Below are 21,266 nucleotides of genomic sequence, written 5' to 3' on the forward strand. Positions count from 1 at the left end.
CAGTTATTTCTTCTTGCCCTTGCCTTTGTCCTTTTCCTTGCCCTTGTCTTTTCCTTTTCCTTTGTCTTTTCCCTTTTTGTCTTTCTCCTTCTTCTTCTCTTTCTTCTCTTTCTTGCCTCTCCTGATCATTTTCAGGATCTCGCCAAAGGCTCCAATCCCTCTGCGCACCATCAAGCCACGCCACCAAGCCTGGACCTTTGAGGGGAGGGAGAAACAACCACATAAGCATTAAAATGGAAAAAAAGAAGCTGTTTGTAGGGATGGGAGAAGAATTAGTTCATTTTGTTCTTACAGCAGACCAACCAATTTGAGGGCTGCAAACTTACTACCAGATTGGAGCACAACTCTGCTTCTCTGGATTTTACAATGCAGTTTTGGTGTGCAAAAAAAAAGTGCACACAGAAATAGGTATTTTACTGCCAAAATGCATGTTATAGAGACATGCATTGAAAAAAAAAATTTTAGGGGAAAGACATACAATAAGGCATACAATTTAAACTGAACTTTTCATACATTCTTTTAAGAATTGCACAATATGGGATGGAAGAGACCCAGGGCTTTTTTTCAGCTGGAGCTCACCAGAGCTCAGCTCAGGCACCTCTCAGGTGGGCACCATGGCCGCTCTAAGAAGTTCATGGTGAACAGACCTACGATTAAATAATGAAACTGAAATGGGACAGACCTAGGCTGCGCTGTCCATTCCTAGCTATTTGTTTTTCAGATTTCAAATGTTGGCACATAAAATGGATGCTGTGTTCCTGCTTTCCTCCCAAGGCTCAGTCATGTGGACAAAAAATCTCTTGCAGGAATTCTTCTGGCACTACTCCCCCTTCTGCTACTCCCTCATACAGTACCATTAGGACTCCTGAATTAGGAGCTCTCCAGAGTCAGTAACCTCTGTGCTTGTTCTCTCCAAAGAACTGTCCTCCTCAACATCATGGACCCTACACATCACTATGTTGGGCCATCAGCAGAGCCCTGAGGGAATTAACCAGGAGGAGGAGGTATGCTGGATTATATGCCAGGGGGCTGCCCCTTTAAAAGTGGTCCTAGAGTTTGTAGGAACCAGTAGGCGGTGTTTGCCAGCCTCGTGCCCTCCATGCTTTGGGCTAGAACTCCCATCAGGTTGTCCAAAACACCAGATTAGCAAAAGCTGCCATGTTCACTTGGAGGTCTCAAAGGTTCTGCTACTGACTGCCTGCCTTGTCCCACCAGCTTCTTCTCAAAGTCAGGAGGAAAATACTCTCCTACCTGACCAGACCTGCTCCTTTCCCCCTTGACTCTTTTCTCTGTTCTCTAATACCAAGTCACACCAATGTACCGGGAGATAATGCACCCTAATCAGAATATTTTCCGGTGGGGGTATCTGCTACTTTGCTTCCACTATTTAAAATCCTGTGGCCCACCCACAGTTCCAATGGATTGTCACTACAACATGCTGCAGACCCATGTGGCTTTCTGTGTGTGTTCTCCGTACCATGATGGTCAAGGCCTTTTCGTATCTTTCATCTCGCAAGTACTGCATGGTGACTTGCAACCCTTGGCTAAAGATTTCCACCGCTGGGAACATCAGAGGGTTTCCTTCAAGTGTCAGAACTTGCAGTTTCTCTAGCTTATCCAGATTCTCCGGGACTTGAAATAACTGATTGGAATGAAGAAATAGCTTTTGCAACTCTAAACACAAGAGAATGATAAAGGTGAATATGATGCATAAGCGACATCCATTTCATGTTTATTTGCAAGCTGAACGTTTGAGTATTATTATTATTAATATTATTACTACTATTACTATTATTATTACAAGTGCCAACCTACCAAGGTTTTTCTTTTTTTCTTTGGTTGACAATAAAAATAGGCTCAACTGAAGTAAGGACTCTAGATTCCTTATGTACCAAGTAGCTTAGAGGACAGCTAGGGAACCTGTGTTCCCTCCAGGTGTTGCTGGACTTCAACTCCCATCAGCTCTAACCAACAAAGCCAATGCTTAGGGATGATGGTGGTTCTACAGCAACATCTGGAGTGCCAAAGATTGCATAGGAGGGTAATCCCTGTTGTGAAGAGGGGCAGAAACAGAGGAGCATGGTAGCCCATGAACACCACGCATTAAATGAGACACGGTCAGCAGGGCTGAGAGAAACAGTTGGCTCAGGATCAAACTACAAAAGGGCCAAAGCTAAGTGGCAGAGCATCTGCTTTGAACGCAGAAGGTCCCAGATTCAATCCTCTGCACCTCCAGATTGGATGGGAAAAAACCCTCGTCTGGAAATCCAGGAGAACCACTGCCAGTCAGTGCAGACAATACTGAGTTAGATGGATCAGTGGTCTGATGGTATAAGATGGTGACCTGTTCTTCCTATGGCTTGTATCTCCCAATTACTTTTGATTTTACAAAAAGCAGGTTCAGGAACTGCCAACCAAGTTTGGAAGAGTTAACATTGGGGGGGAGGGGTTAATCTTTCCCCCCAAACAATTTCCTTGTTGATAATCAACTCCTGACCTGAAGCTGTCATTTGCCCTGATTGGAAAAATGCAAACACAATTGTGTGTCTGTAAGGCCCACCACGGGTGGGACGCGGGTGGCGCTGTGGGCTAAAGCCTCAGCGCCTAGGGCTTGCCGATCGGCGGGGTGCGCTCCCGCTGCTCGGTCCCAGCGCCTGCCAACCTAGCAGTTCTAAAGCACCCCCGGGGGCAATTAGATAAATAGGTACCGCTTACCAGCGGGAAGGTAAACGGCGTTCCGTGTGCGGCTCTGGCTCGCCAGAGCAGCGTTGTCACGCTGGCCACGTGACCCGGAAGTGTCTCCGGACAGCGCTGGCCCCCGGCCAATAGATGTGAGATGGGCGCACAAACCCCAGAGTCTGTCAAGACTGGCCCGTTCGGGCAGGGGTACCTTTACCTTTACCTTTTAAGGCCCACCACCCTATTCCCAGTTGTGGCAAATAGTAGGTTTTTTGGGGGGGGCAGGGACACTGATTTCCAGCAGAAAAATTCAACAATAAATGGTTAACCCACGTGCTGTGATCCTAGTCTGGACTGAACCTGCTTTTTGTAAAAGAAAAAGATGCTGGGAGTCACTGAGTTTGGCCTTCATATAGCCTGCATCTTGCCTTGGGGAAAAGCACTCTGGTCTGTGTTCCCTCTGGGCACCTCCAAACTGTCAGTATTTTGTAGGAGGGATTCAGGTGCATCCCGAGAAATCAAGGTTTGCACAGTTAAAGGTGATTAAAGTCATCCTGGCACAACCAACCCACTTTTTACAAAGTGCAGTACCATTCTAGCACAACAAACCCCCTTTTTTTACCAGGCCAATGACAGGGAAATGCACTGAATAGTGTGAGATGAATTTATGATTAACTAGAAGACGTATAAAAACAGTCCAAGCAAATTGGAAGGAATGCTCAATAAAGACCTACAGAGATCTCTTCCTGCATGTACACAACATTGGGATGGGTTGTGTTCTGTCCACATGGGAATGGACCTTTCTCCTTATGGTACAGAAGACTGGCTAGCAAGTGTGTGTGCAATGCCTGGAGGGATTTCAGGATGCAAAGGTGAGGGGAGCAAGGGGTGAACAAAATCCCCAGTGGTCAAGGAGCTTCAGTGGTCTGTATAGGTCCTACACAAGTAGTCTAGCAGAGGAATCCTAGCCCCAGGCAAAGAGGGGTGTGACAGGGCAGCTTATTCACCACCCAGACACATGCCAGCTAGGAGAGAAGGTGTTTGATGGGAGGCAAAATCTTGCTGTTTTATGCCAGCCTGGAGCTGATGGAGCTATCAGAATCAGATTGGGTTTGATGTCAAGTGACAGCTGTGGAGTTCTCCCCTGGAACACCCCTTTTTGAGGCTTTCTGTAGGCCTACCACCAGTGGGAATCCTATGAAGGGTACTTCTTCTTGCCCACACTTTTGGCAGGTGGAACAGGGAGTTGTGCACTGGAGGGGTGACCCCAACTGAGCTGTTTTGGGCTGGCGGAGGGAGGTCTCTGCCCCACTGAAACCTCACCTTCCACCCACATCAAGGCAGATCATGAGTATGAATTGCAGCCTAAATTATGCAAAGCAAGAATGTATTTTAAATTTAGCTTTGGAGGAAAATGGGACTTGAAAGACATTATAAGGGGTTGACAAGAGGTACCCTTGGCAAAGGAAGCTATGGCTGTGAATTCTGCCTTCGTGCAGAGCCTGCTTTGATCTATCCTTTTACCTTGTAGTTCGCATATGTGATCAGGTAGCTCTATGAGATAGTTGTTGTGAAGGTCGAGTACTTCCAACTTATGCAGCGAGCCTATGCTTGGGGGAAGATACTCCAAATCATTGTTCTCAAGGTACAATTCTTTCAGGTTCTGGGGGAGGAAAATACGCATAATTTGCATTTTGAATATATATAACCTGCGTTCTCTGTAATGTAACTTACAATTTATGGAATATAACCTACCACTCTGTTAGATGGAGAAGGCATCTCCAATCTTTTTTTCTTCTCCATTATTTTTGCAGGGGAAGGGGCTGTAGCTCAGTGGTAGAGAATCTGCTTTGCATGCAAAGGCTCCAGAATCCATTGCCAGCAACTCCAGGTATGGTTAACTATTTTCCCTGCCTGAAACCCTGGAAAGCCTCTGGTGGTCACTGTAGACAATACTGAAATACTAGTAGATGGACCAATGGGTCTGATTCAGTATAAAGCAAATTCTGATATTTCTGAAGAGTCTCACCAAAAGCACAACAGGATCAAAATTTTTGCTTAAAATTTTTGGTCCTCATCGGTTTATTACTGATTGTGATTATTTTAAATGCCATCAACCATAATAAACATCAGTTTACCATAATAAACATCAGTTTACCATTATTCTAACAATTTAAACTTGCAACCATGAACAGTGCATACACTATACCTTTAAAGAACATTCAAAGCAGTTTCTTTCCCTCAAAGAATTCTGGGCACTGCAGTTAAAGCATCACTGTGAATTTCAAATGTGCATTCTAGTGTATACAGAGCATCTCTACTAGAAAATGCAGTTTGTGTTCTTCAAGCATAGATCCAAATTGGCTATTGGACAAATCCTCTCCAATCCAGCAGCCCAGCCCCCTACTTATGTTTTCATAGAATCATAGAGTTAGAAGGGACCCTGAGAATCATCTAGGCCAACCGCCTGCAATGCTGGAATATGCTTTTGGCTTGACTTGGTAAGTTCTGCAGTGCTGACCTCTATTAAGTGGCAAAAATTTGCATCCCATATTTTGACAGCTAGCTGTACCAGTGCCCCAATTTTTAAAGACCTTGCAAACAGGCAGTGTTGTGGGCAGGCCCAGCGTGAGGAGTGCCTGGCTCGCTGCTGCCTCTGCCAAGGGCACACCCTACCTCTTCTGCTACCATGGGTGCCCCTGCCGACTCAGGGGCTCCTCTGCTGCCTCTGCCTCAGGTTTGCCCCACCCTCAGCTCCTCTGCCATGGAGGAGGCAGCCAGGGTGTGGCAGTGGTGAGCTGCATCACATGGCGAAGCTTCCCAAGGTGGCCCTATTTGTGAGATATGTGTGTACAGTGGTGCCTCGCAAGACGAAAAGAATCCGTTCCGCGAGTCTCTTCGTCTTGCGGTTTTTTCGTCTTGCGAAGCAAGCCCATTAGCGGCTTAGCGGATTAGCGCTATTAGCGGCTTAGCGGGCTTAGCGGATCAGCTGATAAGCGGTTTAGCGGCTTAGCGGATCAGCTGATAAGTGGCTTAGCGGATCAGCTGTTAAGCGGCTTAGCGGCTTAGGATCAGCTGATAAGCGGCTTAGCGGCTTGGAAAAGGGGGGGAGGAAAAAAGCCCGCAGGAATTCACAAGACATTTTCGTCTTGCGAAGCAAGCCCATAGGAAATTCGTTTTGCGAAGCACCTCCAAAACGGAAAACCCTTTCGTCTAGCGGGTTTCCGTCTTGCGAGGCATTCGTCTTGCGGGGCACCACTGTACCAGATTGCAGGTTTCTGCATGGCATGGAAGTCTTTCTAATCTTTCTGGCTTCAGCAAGACAAAGTGAGGCGGCTGCCTCAGGCAGCAAATTCTGAGGGGCAGAAAGTGGTTGCAAAGGCATGTCATGTGTTCTACCCTGCAGCTCCTAAGCTAACTTGCTGCCCTGGGGTGAAGTGGGGGACTCTGCTCCATCATCAGTGCTGAAGTAAGACTCAACTACCAGTCTAGTCAGTTTTTGTGGGGAATGTGCCACTTTGTTCTTCGCCTCAGGCAGCAAATAGGCTTTGGCTGCTCCTGTCCTGGAGGAATGCTTTATATCCCGTTTCTAACATCTCTGGGCCAATCTAGACATAATACCATCAATAACAATTGCACAAATTGCTTTTTAAAAAGTAAATTGCAGATAAAGTAGGACTGGGTGCTGATCTGGATCAGAAACCTGATGTGGGGTAGGTCCAATATGATTCGCTGTCTAAACTTCCAAGCTGCAAATCATAACTCAGAGTTTAAGGGCCAATGGCAGAGGCCCAAATCCTGAAATGTTCTGTGATTGGATATCATGTATTGAACCAGAACATAGCAGCACAGAATCCTTAGTCCAGACTCAAGCTCAGGCAAACACAGACCACTGAATACATAACACTATGGAAGTGCCATTAACCAATTTTGCATTATGCCACACCCCCACGGCAGCCCTTTTCTGTTATATCACACATCCCATGGCAACCATTTTGTGACTCACTCCCACAGTGCATTCTTGAAATCTCAAATGCGCCCACTGCTCTGAAAAGGTTTTACGTTATATGTTGTCTGTGTATTCACATACATATATGTTTCTTTGGGCGACAAGGGAGGGCTACTTTTGAGATCCAAACCTTGCTCATTTTCTTACCTCTAACTTACTGATGCCTTCTGGTATTACTGTAAGCTTGGTTCCCTGGTCTTGCCCCATGTACAGTTTCTCCAGCGATCCAATTGCAAATATTTCTTCCGGGAACGAGGTGAACTTGTTGCCAGTCAGACTGAGGCATTTCAGCTTACAAAGCCTGAACACTGCTGGAGATAGCTTCACACACAATTTATTGAAACATATAAATATATAGATTTCTCAAACTGCAACACTCCACTACAAGTCAAAGAAATGAGCGTTGTTATCCATAGAAGGGTACAGAAAGCTGGGTGCAAATCTTCCTGTGACAAAACCCAAACTCATTTTAGGGCAAGAAGTGGGAGTTCTGCTGTTTGGGATTCCACCTGCAAAACTCCACACACACCCAACTGTCAGTATATTCCATGCCCACTGGGCTGGTTTTGCAGAGATGAGTGTCTCCCCAGATGACTTCACCACCACCACAAGAAATTTGATTGCAATTGGGCAAGCCTTGAGTTTCCCCACATTTCCCTAATTCTTATTGTTTTATTATCTGCATGATTTATTTTTATGTACAGTGGTGCCCCGCAAGACGAATGCCTCGCAAGACGGAAAACTCGCTAGACGAAAGAGTTTTCCGTTTTGGAGGTGCTTCACAAAACGAATCTCCTATGGGCTTGCTTCGCAAGACGAAAATGTATTGCGAGTTCCTGCGGGTTTTTTTCCCCTCCCCCCCTTTTCTAAGACGCTAAGCCGCTTATCAGCTGATCTGATAAGCTGATAAGCCGCTAAAAGCCGCTAAAAGCTGCTAATAGCGCTAATCCTCTAATCCAATGGGCTTGCTTCGCAAGACAAAAAAACCGCTAGACGAAGAGAATCACAGAACGGATTCTTTTCGTCTTGCGAGGCACCACTGTACACCGCTAATCATAAAGCAACAAATATATAAATAAGAATGGCTGCGGATGGCGGGACCAGCAATGGGGGAACTTAGATCACTATTAGTATGCTGAAGTGGGACATGCAACAAAATGTTACAAAATGGACTGCTCCTGTACAGAATTCCAGTTAGCCAGCTGTCTCCCTTTCCCCCCATTATTGGCTCCCCGTGAACTTATACACATGCATGCAGGCAAGGAGTGCCAGCTTGGCCCTGCCACTGTGCGTGCCCAGGGCCATGGGTACCATGCAGAATGCATGGCCCTTGCACAGAAATTTGTGGGTGCTCAACCCCTTCAGGGAGTTGGTACCTATGATGCACACACACAACCAACTGTCAAGTCCAGGGGTCGGCAACCTAAGGCCCATAGGCCACAAGCGGCCCATGTGGGTTGTTTAACCCAGCCCATGAGCCGCCACCAAACTGAGCCGCCCACTCAACAAGTTCCCGTGCGCTGCGCTAAACTGGCACAGTGTGGCGCCAGAAATCGTGTCTGCACAGATGCAGACATCAGAAATCACGGGCACATGTGCTCACACGCTCTGGTCCCCGGAGGGATCTCTGCTGGAGTGAACCGGCCCAGGCAAGGTAAACCTTGCCAACCCCTGGTCAAGTCAGTATCTCCTGCCCACACAGCATGCTTTTTGAGTTCTCCCCACACCCACCTACCCCTTAAGACCCCACTCCTCAAATATTGGGTTTGCCCAAGCCTGCAAATCCTTAACTCTGTGAAGATGAAGGTTGGGAAGGGCTCACCTGAATCTCTATGAGGAGCCCCTCCCACATAGATGGTGCGGTAATAATAGGGCATCTCAGAGTCTAATTGCCTGCTTAGAGAAGCCAAAACTGACAGAAGTTCAGGATTACCTGGATTCAGGTAATCCGGAAAATAAACAGGCATGCAAACATTAAAGAGAGATTTCTAAAAGCAGTTTACAATTTTTAAATTCTAAACTCCTTGGTCTAAGGCTTTTTCTTCTTCTTTTTGCTTGTCTCACTCTGCAACACTGCTCCAGAGATGCTAGCATAATGGCTCCACCCATCCCGGTGAGCGACATCTGCTGCTAACATGTGTTGTTTTGCCCTGGTGCCCCTGCTTTTTAAAATAAGGTTTTAACTGAATTTCAATTACCTCACATAGTAAATTGTCATCAAGTAACAACACTTCCAGATTTTCCAACGAACAAATCTCTATTGGAAACACCTCTAGGAGATTTTCACTTAGATCTAGTATTATTAAGCTGGTTAGCTTGGCGAAAGAAGGATGCAGCGCTTCCAGGGCACAATTTTTCAAGTAAACCACAATGAGCGACCTCCAGCGGCGAATCTGGCGCGGAAAAGTTGCCAGGCTATTCCGAGACATTGAAAATTCCTTCATCTCTGTCAGTTCCTTAAAAGATCGTGGAAGTTTGCGCAGGAGGTTACTGGACAAATCAAGCACAGATAGGTTCGGGCATTTACTCATTGTATCGGGTAAAGATGCTAGGCTGTTAACTGCGACAAAGAACTGGGATAATTTTTGCAGGGAGGAAATCTCTTCTGGAATGAGGCTCAGACTATTTTCTTCTAGATCTACTATTTCTAAATTAGAGAGTTGAAAAAGTTCTGGTGGGAAATTTTCAAATTTGTTCTTCTTTAGGTAAATCTCTTTCAGTTTGGTCAAATTGACAATTTCCTTGGGAAGGCAATTCAGATTGTTACTAGAGAGTCCCAGCAATTCTAGATGATGGAGGTGTTTGCAGATTTCCACTGGAAATTGCTCCAGGTTGACATCATATAATCTGAGCTGGCAAAGTGCCCTCAATTTACTAATGATATTCAGTGAACTCAGAGGGAGTGGATTACTGCTTAAATCCAAGCTCTGAAGACTTTTCAGTTCTCCAAGTTCCTCACATAGGTCTTGTATGTTGTTCTTATTCAAATAAAGGACTTTCACATTTCTAAGCCGATTTATACTTTCTGGGATACTATTGATTATATTTCTCTCCAGATGCAATTCCTCCAAGTCTTCCAGTTCAAAAACCTGCCATGGGATGGTTTCCAGTTTTTTGTTGGCCAAATCAAGAAAAAAGATGCGGTCTGTGATCTGCACCGGCACAAACACCTCCTCTTTGGGTTCTTCATCTGCCAACCTTTCCTCTATTACCTCTTCAACACCAACATCAGCACCAACTACCTCTTCTTGTGTCTCTTCCGCGTCATCCCCTTCTGGAATGGTGACCCATTTTTCAGAGAGTTGGGACACTATTTCAGCGGTAACAAAACTCTTGGAGGTAGCAATCATTGTAAACCTAGTTTTGGCTGCAAAAAAAAAAAAAAAAAGCAGAATGAACTTGGAGACATTCCTTTACACCACGTTTTATGAAGAATAAACAAAATATGTTGTTTTCATTCATAAATCCCAACTATTTCTTGAGTAAGGAGCAGTGTAAATGATGTTTAGGATAAGGCACTGAATCCAGGAAGATTCAGGTAGGATTTGGATCTCTTCCCAAATTTTGGGGATGTTGTGCTTGAACTAGTGTTGTTGTGGAGAAATGGTTCTGCGAGAAATATAGGAGGAATTTTTGGCACTTAACCTACTCTTGAGCTGAAGTAAAAGAATCTAATCATGTGAACTTAACCAAATCAAGATTTTTGGGTTATATTATTACATGCTCCCTACTTTGCTGAGCAGTGAAAAGTTCCAAACTCCCTGAGTTTTGGTTTCCTTGGGAAAGGAGCATTTTTGTAACACTGGGTGCTCCTCCAGGTGTCCTGTTTATAGTGCATTCATGATAATTTGTGGTCATGAAGGCATGGAGGTAGTTATATGCAATCCTACTTTCAATATCGTCTGTCCCTACAAGAGTTTCAGGGTGGATATATTCTGCTTTATTTCCATTCAGTGCAGGTCCTATAGCTTCCTGCTGAAATTCTGTAAACATTTCATACCACAAATGTGTGTGTTTTGTCTTGCTTTTGTTGCATAATAGTGCAAGAGTTCCCCTCCAGACAGCAATAATCCAGTAACATTGGGGAAACATCACAGATCCCAAAAGAGAGATGTGTACACCCCACAATGCCTCAACTTTTAGCTAATCTCCAAATATCTCCTAACCATTCGTTCACTCTCACTGAGGAAATGTCAGCCAACCATTCTGAACCATTAACTAACAAAGGAAGGCGAACAGTAATATTTAGTAGGTTTGTTCCACATTGTGACTAGCAGAAGAGGATAAATTGTAAAGTATATCCAAACAAACGAGCAAATAAATAAATATTTTTTCTTTACAGATATTGTGAATGATGAGAACTTGAATCAAGAAAAAAGAAAGTGGCTTCTGAAGCAGTATACCTACTTTTGAGCCACCCTACTGTATAAACATAGGGCTTGCCGATCAGAAGGTTGGCAGTTCGAATCCCCGTGATGGGGTGAGCTCTCATTGTTCGGTCCCAGCTCCTGCCAACCTAGCAGTTCAAAAGCACTTCAAAGTGCAGGCAGACACCTCTCCGGCGGGAAGGTAAATGGCGTTTCCGTGCGCTGCTCTGGTTCACCAGAAGCGGCTTAGTCATGCTGGCCACATGACCCAGAAGCTGTCTGTGGACAAATGCCGGCTCCCTCGGCCTATAGAGCGAGATGAGTGCTGCAACCCCAGAGTCATCCACAACTGGACCTTACGGTCAGGGGTACCTTTACCTTTACTGCATAAAACAGCAAACAATGGCAAGGAGGAGGAGGAGGAGAAGGGAGCATGGCTGATTGCAAACTTGGAATGATCTTCAATAAAATTTGCTCGGAGTAGACCCCACTGAAATTAATGACCCTGACTGTGGGATCCATTAATGTTAATAGGTCTTCTCTGAGTAACACTTAAGTGGAATGCCACCCTTTTTGTATTGGGAACTGTAGTTTGTTAAGGGTGCTGGGAACTGTAGCTCTGTGAGGGTTAAACTAGAGTTCCGGGGATTCTTTTGGGTGGTGGTAGGGGGCATGTGTTTTAAATGTCTGTTATGGATGCAACACTGGGAATCGCTGGCAGTAGCATCCAGAGGTTGTCTTCCACCCCAGTTTCCCCTAACCGCAGAGTTTCTTCCTGAATTCTGACCCAACTGTCAAAATTCAAACGGAGTGAATGTGATTCGTTCACGTACCTCTGATGTCATAAAAGTACTTGGGATGGATGGCTCTGTCTAATCTTCAGTAGGCAGGCTCCGATATGAGAGGAAAGGAAAGCTATGAGCAGGAGAGGCTGATGAGCTCACATTTACCTCAGATATCATAATAATACCACCACCACCACCACCATGGATAGCTTCCTCTTGGAGTTGGCCTCAACCTCCCAGGTAACAGTAAAAGGAGGGGTGGGGTGGGGTGGGGAGCTGTAGGGTCAGAGAAAATTTAATATATAGCAACCAAATTGCATCCTGGCGGTGGCATAATGACTGGCAGTATGGTGCAGTGGGTAGAGCCTTGGCCCACGGAGACGTTGTCTAGATCCTGAAACTCACTGTGGCATTATGTAAAGTTGTGTTCTCCTAGCCTAATCTACTTCACGGGTTGGTTTTGAGGTATATGTACCACATTCATTTCTTGGGAGGAATGGGAGAATAACCCTCCATAATGAGAAGGCGTAATCTTGTTGTTGTTTTTGCCTGGCTTCCTTGCTTGTACGAAGCCTCCAAGCAGCCTTGCCTCTGGCACCTTGAAAACAGGTCCAGTTATTACAAACAGGAAAGAAAGCCTTACATAATTTAATGTGATCTTTTAACAGCTGCCAATGTATTACACAACTTTTGTTGGCTATTTTATAGCTCTTGTCCAACCTGTCTCAAGGGCAGGTTCCTCTGTTTACCCAAACCTAATTATACTACTGAACACAAATAATTAATTAGCATACGGTTTAATGCCAAGACAGGTCCATGTTGAAGGCACAAACGGATCTGCAGCAGATCCTCTCCATACATTTAAAGCATATCCAATTCACATTTTAAATACATGGCTTCCCCCAAAGAATCCTGTGAACTGTACCTTTCTGCTCACAGAGCTTCAAGCCCCAGCACGCTTAACAGACCAGAGCCCCCAGGAATCTTTGAAGGAAGTTGTGTGATTTAAATGTGTGTTGAATACGCTTTTAATGTATGGTAGGTATCTGTGCCCTGGTGATTGGCTTTCATAGCTTTGCAGAGGAAGAGTTCCCAATCAGGAAGAGACATCCTGTGTCCAAAGTTTTGCTGTTTACCAGCTTCATAGTATGTCTTCAGATTCATACTACCTTGCAAGCATCTCCTGCTGTTTTGCCTGGAATTTTTTATTAACAACTACAAGCTAGGGCAAGGGAAAGAGGAAAAATTATTCAGTGGCCAAGAATAAGTGGCTGTAGTGGCTTGCACATCATTTCACTGCTGCTTCCCAACAAACAGAAGCATCATTAATAGTGCCAAATAAAGAAATATGGACAAAAGTGTTAAATTGGCATAACTTACAAGGGGTTCAGCATTCAACTTTGGACTTGAAAGCACAGCCTGTAACCATCCTCGGTTGTCTTTGCACAGCAGACCCCCATCTAAAACAGGGCAATAGTCTGCAACAGTGGGTTTCAACCTTTTCCGGAAGACTGACTTCTTTGGATGTTTATCATAGAATCATAGAATTGTGTGTTGGAAGGGGTCTCAAGAGTCACCTGGTCCAACCACCTGCAATGCAAAATTCCTGCTCACAGCCATCCCAGGGTGGGCTCAAACCGCCAACCTTCCGGTTAAGAGCCAGGCATACTAGCCCACTGCGCAACCCAAGATCTCTGTTGTTGTTTAGTCATGTCCGACTCTTCGTGACCCCATGGACCAGAGCACGCCAGGCACTCCTGTCTTCCACTGCTCCCACAGTTTGGTCAGACTCATGTTTGTAGCTTCGAGAACACCATCCAACCATCTCATCCACTGTCGTCCCCTTCTCCTTGTGCCCTCAATCTTTCTCAACATCAGGGTCTTTTCCAGGGAGTCTTCTCTTCTCATGAGGTGGCCAAAGTATTGGAGCCTCAGCTTCACGATCTGTCCTTCCAGTGAGCACTCAGGGCTGATTTCCTTCAGAATGGAGAGGTTTGATCTTCTTGCAGTCCATGGGACTCTCAAGAGTCTCCTCCAGCACCATAATTCAAAAGCATCAATTCTTCGGCGATCAGCCTTCTTTATGGTCCAGCTCTCACTTCCATACATCACTACGGGGAAAACCATGGCTTTAACTATATGGACCTTTGTTGGTAAGATCTCTATGGTTCCTCAATTTGAAAATAAGTACAGTGGTGCCCCGCAAGACGAATGCCTCGCAAGACGGAAAACTCGCTAGACGAAAGAGTTTTCCGTTTTGGAGGTGCTTCGCAAAACGAATTTCCTATGGGCTTGTTTCGCAAGACGACAATGTCTTGCGAGTTCCTGCTGGTTTTTTCCCTCCCCCCCTTTTCCTAAGCCGCTAAGCCGCTTATCAGCTGATCCGATCAGCAGATAAGCCGCTAAAAGCCGCTAATAGCGCTAATCCGCTAATCCGTCAATGGGCTTGCTTCGCAAGACGAAAAAACCGCTAGACGAAGAGAATCACAGAACGGATTCTTTTCGTCTTGCGAGGCACCACTGTACCGTATTTTTCGCACTATAACACGCACCAGACCATAACACGCACGTAGTTTTTAGAGGAGGAAAACAAGAAAAAAAAATATTCTAAACGAAACAGTGGATGTATGATTTTTGTGGTTCATGCTGTGGCCACAGACATGTGATCTGACAGTGAGTTTGGAGTAGCCCAATGCAAAAATCCTGAGGATCCATGTGGATCCATGCTTTATAACCACGTTTTTGCACCACTGCGACCCCAGGCAACAATGGGTGCGTGATTTTTTTGGTGCAAGATGTAGCCATGGACATGCTATGTGATCTGATGGTGAATTTGGGGTGACCCAGTGCAAAAATCCTGAGGATCCATGTGGATCCGTGCTTTGTAACCACGTTTTAAGTGGGGAGGGAAGGAAAAGCACTCAAGGGACAAGGAGCACGCATGGGGTGTGTGGAGAAGGATGCTGCTAATAATGCTATTTAGCGAGCTGAGTGGGGAGGAGAGAGGGACAGAGAGCCTGCTTGCTTTAAAGGAGCCAACCAGACAGGAGTGTAAGCGGACACGAGTGTAAGCGGCTCCTCTCCTCTCCCGCTTTGCTCCTTTAAAGCAAGCAGGCTCTCTGTCCCTCTCTCCTCCCCACTCAGCGGCTCTTCTCCCGCTTTGCTGTTTCAAAGAGAGCCACGGAGGAGGGAAGGAAGGGGAACCATGGATCCTCTGCTCACAACTGCAGGAGATCCCCCCCGCCACCTGTAGGCATTCCCTCCATAACACGCACAGACATTTCCCCTTACTTTCTAGGAGGAAAAATGTGAGTGTTACGGTGCAAAAAATACGGTAACTGTGGACAAACTTCATGATGGGCACCTCGTCTGTCGTTATTGATATTCCCTTAGCCCCAGTGCATGAACTCAATGTGCTCTGTGGGAATAGTTCACGGAACCGTCTGAAACACGTAGGGCAGACACAGGTTGTTGTACTTCAACTTCCCTCAGCCCCAGCTGGCATGGCCAATGGTCAGAGGGATAAGGAGAGCTGTAGCCATACTGGTGCCAAATGTATTGCTTTGATTTCCTTTGGGCCACGTCAGCCAGGCTGGGGAGGGGTGGTGGTTTTGTTGTCTAGGGCTAGGCAACCCAGGGCCTCCATACGCACTGCCCAGGCTGGCACTCCACACAGCTCACTTCAGGCGCTGCGATTCTTCCGCAGCTCGACTTCCCTCCCATGGTTTCCAGAGACAGACGGATGCCAACACAGCATCTGGAGGGCAACAGGGTACCGGTCCCAGGTGCTGGGGCTCAAAATCCAGCCCTTTCAGCCTCACTATCGGGTCCTTGAGGTTCTACCCATTCTACACTCCCTCCTGAGCCACACCGCTCACCTGCCCTGCTTTGCACAATCAAGTATATTCGGCTGCTAGGAATATTTATTTAGGGGATAGAGAAGGGCATGCAAGCTTGAAGAAACTAGCCTACTGGGTAAAAATCACATTTGCTGCTTTGCCCACTTTTCCATCTCATCCTACCCCACCCCCTGCTACGTGCCCCCCCCCAACCCTGGAGGGAATAGGGTACACAGCGAGAAAAAGGCTAGTCACCCCTGCCCTTGAAAGTCTTAAGGGCATGGACCCAGCCCTTTAGGCGTTTTATAGCATGAGTAGTTTGGAGGTCATCCTCTCTCTCAACCTCACATGAGCACTTCTTGCTAACCTCATCTGCGTGGGCACTAGCTGTAAGGTAAAGGTAAAGGGACCCCTGACCATTAGGTCCAGTTGTGGCCGACTCTGGGGTTGTGGCGCTCATCTCACTTTATTGGCCAAGGGAGCCGGCGTACAGCTTCCGGGTCATGTGGCCAGCATGACTAAGCCGCTTCTGGCGAACCAGAGCAGCGCACGGAAACGCCGTTTACCTTCCCGCCGGAGTGGTACCTATTGATCTACTTGCACTATGATGTGCTTTCGAACTGCTAGGTTGACAGGAGGGGCACTAGCTGTAGTAACTCACTAATAAAGGAAAGGCGCCCTTGTACATGTTCAGGGACACCATTTAGCTTTGCTTTCCATGTGCCGGGGCTCAGATGCCACCAACCTTCGCCAAAGGAAATGCATTATGAAGGAAAGACGTCTCGGATCAATGAACATAAGAAGCTGCCTTGTAATGAAACAAATGGTAGATCTGCCCCAGTATTGCTTGCCTTGGCTGGCAGCAGCTCTACCATGTTCCATACAACGAACATTTCCAAGCCCTACCTGGAGATGGCCGGGATTGAACCTGGGATCCTCTGCGTGCAAAGCAGATGCTCTACCCACTGAGCTATGCCGCTTTCTCATCATTTTGCTAATACTTTGCATGCTTTGCAAAGGAGACGCGTGGTGTAGGCTATGGTGCTTTACTGAGTTCCAACGGAGCCCGAAATCAGGCGGTCGCCAGGCCCTCTTGCTAGTTGCCTTTGTAGGGAAAGGCGGGTGGCGCCAGGTCCCTTCTTACCCGGGATCTTGTACGCTGAAACTGTAGGGGCGCAGGCGCATTCAGGAATCCCCCGGGACGCAGGCGAAAAAAGAAGCGCGTGCCCAGTCACTATAGCAACCGCGATCGGGGCGGAGTTGGTTGTCTTGGCGCGCGCGCGCTCTGCAAAAAATAAGAAAATAAAAAATAGATAAAAAGCGTCTCGGTGGCAACAGCAGCAGGAGGTAAGTGGCGCAATTGGAGAGGGTTGCGGTCTTAATCCTGGGGTTTCACGGTTCCCCAAAGGCGCGGTGGGTGCAAGGCTCTAGGCAGCGGTGCCCTCACTTTTTGCCCTGCGATCGACAAAGCGGAATTAGATTTACAAAAGGGATTATTTTCGTTCAAGCAGTGTCGGTGTGCAAAATCTGTGCGCGTTTACTTAGAAGTACTGTACTGCTTTTAGTGGGGTTTGCTCACAAGCAACTGTGCAAAGGATTGGCTCCTGCGGGATTAATCTGAAAATCGTTGCCACGCGAAATTCCAGTGAAGTACTGTATTAGAACGGAGGGCAATAGTTTTAGTTGGGAGCTGCTAGAAATTTATTTTCAGGTTTTGGGTGGGGATTAAGGAGAGGAGATGATGGAGGTGTCTGTCATCCTGTGGGTGGCATCAGCTGACAGAGTAGAACGTGACCTGCTCCTCCCTCCCTCCCTGACATTTAAACGAAGGGCTGCGTGGGGAAAGGGTATTCCCACAGCTTCTGTGTACAGATAGGGCAAATCCTGATTGAATGGGGAAGGATACAAACTGGTATCCTGATGCTGAAGACATTATTGTGTGGATGCTGGGAGAAAACTTGTGTGCATGAGCAGCACCTGTACCACAATAAACATTTGTCTGGAAAAACCCTTTGTCAACAGGGTATATACTCCAATTGAGCCCAGGGCAGGGAGGCAGCCTGAGCCTTTTGCCTGCCAATTTAGAAGCAAGTACTACTCAGCTCAAAGGGATTAACTGGGATCATATGACCCCCCCCCAGTAGTGTTCCCCTAGTAGTGTTCCTCCCGCTCCTTCTCCTTCCATGCTCTAGGTCAGGGGTCTGCAACCTGCGGCTCGGGAGCCGCATGTGGCTCTTTTACACCTTTGCCGCGGCTCCAGAGCGGATACTAGCGAGGGGAGGAGGTGCATTGTGCGCCCCGAAACTCCCCACTGTGGCGGGCGCTGTACTGGCTGTGACGTCGCATGGGGGCAGTCCGTGCATTAGTCACGCACTGTCCCGACGTCACCTTCCCGGTTTTGCGGCTCCCAGGTTTTTTTTCTTCGGAAAAAGGGTCCAAATGGCTCTTTTTGTCTTAAAGGTTGCAGACCCCGGCTCTAGGTGTAACCCTGAACAAAGCTACTTAGGAAAAAATTCCACTGGAACCAGTTTATGTGCTTCCAAACAATTGTGTTTAGAATTGGTCTGTTAGGGTTTTGTTTAGATGGATAAAGAAGCAGGAGTGCTAACTTGAATAAAATACGGGGGGGGGCAAGTAAGCCCCGTGCCACATAATTGATCCCATGACACAGCAGACACACACTGTTTGAATGGCAATACCCATCAACTTTGATGGGGGAGGGCAGCCCCTTAAAATATTTTATGGAGGGGGGAGGAAGGGACCTTGGCTCCTATGTGAAGAAGAATTGGTAACTGGAAGCAGCATTTGCCCGGTCAGCTTCAGGGTTACCCAATACTGTGCCCTCCAGGTGTTGGTGACTACAACTCCCATCATCCCTGGTTATTGAGCAAGCTAGCTGGGACCCACAGCGTATGAATGGCACCATCTTGGCTACCCTATGCTTACTTCCTCTGGGGTTATTATGTCCCTGGGTGAAGCAGTGGGCGTGCACACAAAATAACTCTGCCGCCAGGACTATAATGCCCAGTTTGTATTGGAGAGATGGCACTAATTGGGCTGCATAGAAAAGCAACTCCCTTGTTGTTATGTCTTACAGAAGGGAGGGAAATTGCATTCTCTGTTGGAGGCCGCATGTTGACATGGGCAGGGCCACTGCATTCTCTCTCTCTCTCTGAAAGCGCCTCCTAATTTGTCTTTCTCTCAGCCACTCACCAGCCTCATTTGCCTGGCTGGAATGTAGCCTTGAACTGTGATAATACCTCTTGCTCCCCTGGGTGTAGAACAGAGAGGGATGTGTGAGCATGTGTAAAAATTAGCCTACTGTACAAAGGTAAAATGTACATTCATTGGTCCACCTACTTTTGCTGCCACATGTGACCTTTGGAAACTTGTGCAGAAGGAAATGACGCCCTGAGGCTGACAGACGTTTTCTCCTGCTGCTGTATGCATTGTTATTATTCTCTTCATACATGATGTGTAGTCAATTGTCTTTCCCCCCCTCAGTTAGATACTATGCCAAAATACATAAGCCTTGACCAGCAATATTCTCTAGCGTGTGAAGAACTAAAACACCCTGAGAACCCCTTCATAGTCCGCATTCTCCAAGAAGTGAAGCAGGACGAAGAAACGTAAGCGAATAGTTACATTGTGGAGACTAAACCAATACGATTTTGAACTGTTAAGTTGGGCTTTTATATGCTGTGCTTTAAAATGCAAACATTATATGCTGAGATAAAACCAAATTCTGCAGCAATTAAGCTGGCTTCTGCAAGTTGTTGTTATTATTATTTTATTTATTGGTTGCTTTATGTTGCCCAAGGCAACCCAAAGCGACTTACTACCAACCAACCAAGCCAAACAAAAAAACCCATATAGATACATTATAGAATATGCAAATTATGCAGACTTGCCTATACTTCATTATTTTGTACACTACTAGGTATGAGGAAAGACAGGAAACTTTGCATCTTTCTGAAGCCATCACCCCACCCACCCACCCACATTTGCTCTTCACACAACCACCAGCTTCTGAGATTTCAAGAGGTATTACCACAGCAGTCATGATAACTAGAAACCTCGCTTCAGCCTCCTCCCCATCTGTAACATGAGAATAAAATTCTGCTGAGATTCTTTACTCGGCTGTTGTAAAATTATTGAAATATTTTTACCATTATTGAGATGTGAAGCACTTAGTTTTCCTAGAATGTACAATAAAAATGCAAAAGAAAGGGAGGCAGATTGCATCATGGTCTCATTCCCCTTGAAGCAGCTAAATTAAGGTTACAAGATGTCCCCATTTCCTGGTGACAATCCCCGGATTTACAAATCAGCCCCCTGACAAAACCCATCTACCGTATTTTTCGCCCTATAGGACGCACTTTTTCCCCTCCAAAAATGAAGGGGAAATATGTGTGCGTCCTATGGGGCGAATGCAGGCTTTCGCTGAAGCCTGGAGAGCGAGAGGGGTCAGTGCGCACCGACCCCTCTCGCTCTCCAGGCTTTAAGAAGCTATCCGCAAGCCGTGGGAGAGCTGCGCGAAGTCACACAGCTCTCCCACCGCTTTGCGGAGAGCTGCCTGGACCCAGAAGCCTGGGGGCGCTGAGCTCCGCGCCCCCAGGCTTCGGGCTTCGCGCAGCTCTCCCACCGCTTGCGGAGAGCTGCGTGTTCTGGGCGCTGGGGTCGGGGGAAGCTTGGGCTTCCCCCACCCCAGCCCCGCGCCTGGGGGAAAAATAAATCCCCCCTTATCCCCCCCAAAAAAAACTAGGTGCGTCCTATGGGCCGGTGTGCCCTATGGGACGAAAAATACGGTATTTAGTAGGAAGTTGAAACGTGTCCCCAAATTCATTGAAAAAAATCTGGTAATCTTACGCTAAATTGATAATTCTGTATATAAAGTTTCCTTTTAAACTGCCATCCACATTGTGATTATATAAATTGATCACTTTCTACTAAAAGTTTTATTGAAGAGGAGCTTCTATGAGTCCAGAAGTAATTTTTGAAGCACTAAGAGAAACCAAACCACAACAACAATCAACTTTCCCATTTACATCGTAACAGGTTGAAAAAGAAAATCACTATAAAAATTGCTGGAAATAACCGCTTGATACCTGTGCAGAAGGTGACAGATGACGATTTTCAAATCCTGGCTACAATTTTTACAAATAATATGTTTCTTACAGGTATGTCTTGTTTTTATTTAAGCCTTTGAAAAGCAGACCAATTGATAGCTTTAGTTCCATTCTCTGCCCACTTCCTTTGTCTGTCTTTTCATATGTGCATATTGAGAAATATTCAGCCTTCCAGGGGGTAAGCTACTAACTACCTTAAGCTACTAATGTTGGCAATTTTTCTCTGTTGCTTATTCTGTGCTGTGGGTGAGCACTGAAAACATTCCTTATCACACCCATGCCTGCACTTAGCCCAGGGTGGAGGACTGAGCAAACAAAGAACCATCAAGAATCTTTATTTTGGATTTGCAACCTGATCCACAGAGCAGTTTTTGTGCACAAGATCCACTATAGAAACTGCCTTTCAGACTCACATACCCCCCTTTCTCTAAGCCAGGGATAGGGAACCTTTTTCTTTT

General features: G+C 46.4%; 2 protein-coding genes across 5 annotated transcripts in view; one reads left to right on the top strand and one right to left on the bottom strand.

Moving 5' to 3' along the window:
* Positions 1 to 11,989, bottom strand: LRRIQ4 (leucine rich repeats and IQ motif containing 4). Its single transcript, XM_082224226.1, has 6 exons — positions 11,889 to 11,989; positions 8,887 to 10,055; positions 6,836 to 7,009; positions 4,204 to 4,342; positions 1,478 to 1,674; positions 1 to 195 (listed from the first exon to the last, which is right to left on the bottom strand). Exons 2-6 carry the CDS (start codon positions 10,036 to 10,038, stop codon positions 4 to 6), a joined length of 1,854 nt encoding a protein of 617 aa, XP_082080352.1. The 5' UTR covers positions 10,039 to 10,055; positions 11,889 to 11,989; the 3' UTR covers positions 1 to 3.
* Positions 4,549 to 21,266, top strand: part of LRRC34 (leucine rich repeat containing 34) — a 25,714-nt gene continuing 8,996 nt past the window's right edge. For 2 of the 4 annotated variants that reach the window (XM_082224457.1, XM_082224459.1), the window contains exons 1-3: positions 11,939 to 12,080; positions 19,184 to 19,308; positions 20,738 to 20,859. In XM_082224457.1, the coding sequence (XP_082080583.1) occupies positions 12,042 to 12,080; positions 19,184 to 19,308; positions 20,738 to 20,859 (286 nt within the window). In that variant the 5' untranslated portion in view covers positions 11,939 to 12,041. Of the gene's footprint in view, positions 4,571 to 11,938; positions 12,081 to 16,939; positions 17,027 to 19,183; positions 19,309 to 20,737; positions 20,860 to 21,266 lie in introns of those variants that run through there. The other 2 variants (XM_082224460.1, XM_082224458.1) reach the window with 2 other exon arrangements.

The sequence above is a fragment of the Podarcis vaucheri genome (assembly GCF_965113315.1).
Source record: "Podarcis vaucheri genome assembly, chromosome: 5".
NCBI classification, from domain to species: domain Eukaryota; kingdom Metazoa; phylum Chordata; class Lepidosauria; order Squamata; family Lacertidae; genus Podarcis; species Podarcis vaucheri.

Coding starts and splice junctions, on each gene's coding strand:
- LRRIQ4 (XM_082224226.1), bottom strand. CDS start 10,038: ATGATTGCTACCTCCAAGAGTTTTGTTACCGCTGAAATAGTGTCCCAA. Junction 7,010..8,886: donor ATGACAATTTACTATGTGAG/GTAATTGAAATT, acceptor TTGTGTGTGAAG/CTATCTCCAGCAGTGTTCAG. Junction 4,343..6,835: donor AAGGCATCAGTAAGTTAGAG/GTAAGAAAATGA, acceptor TTCCTCCCCCAG/AACCTGAAAGAATTGTACCT.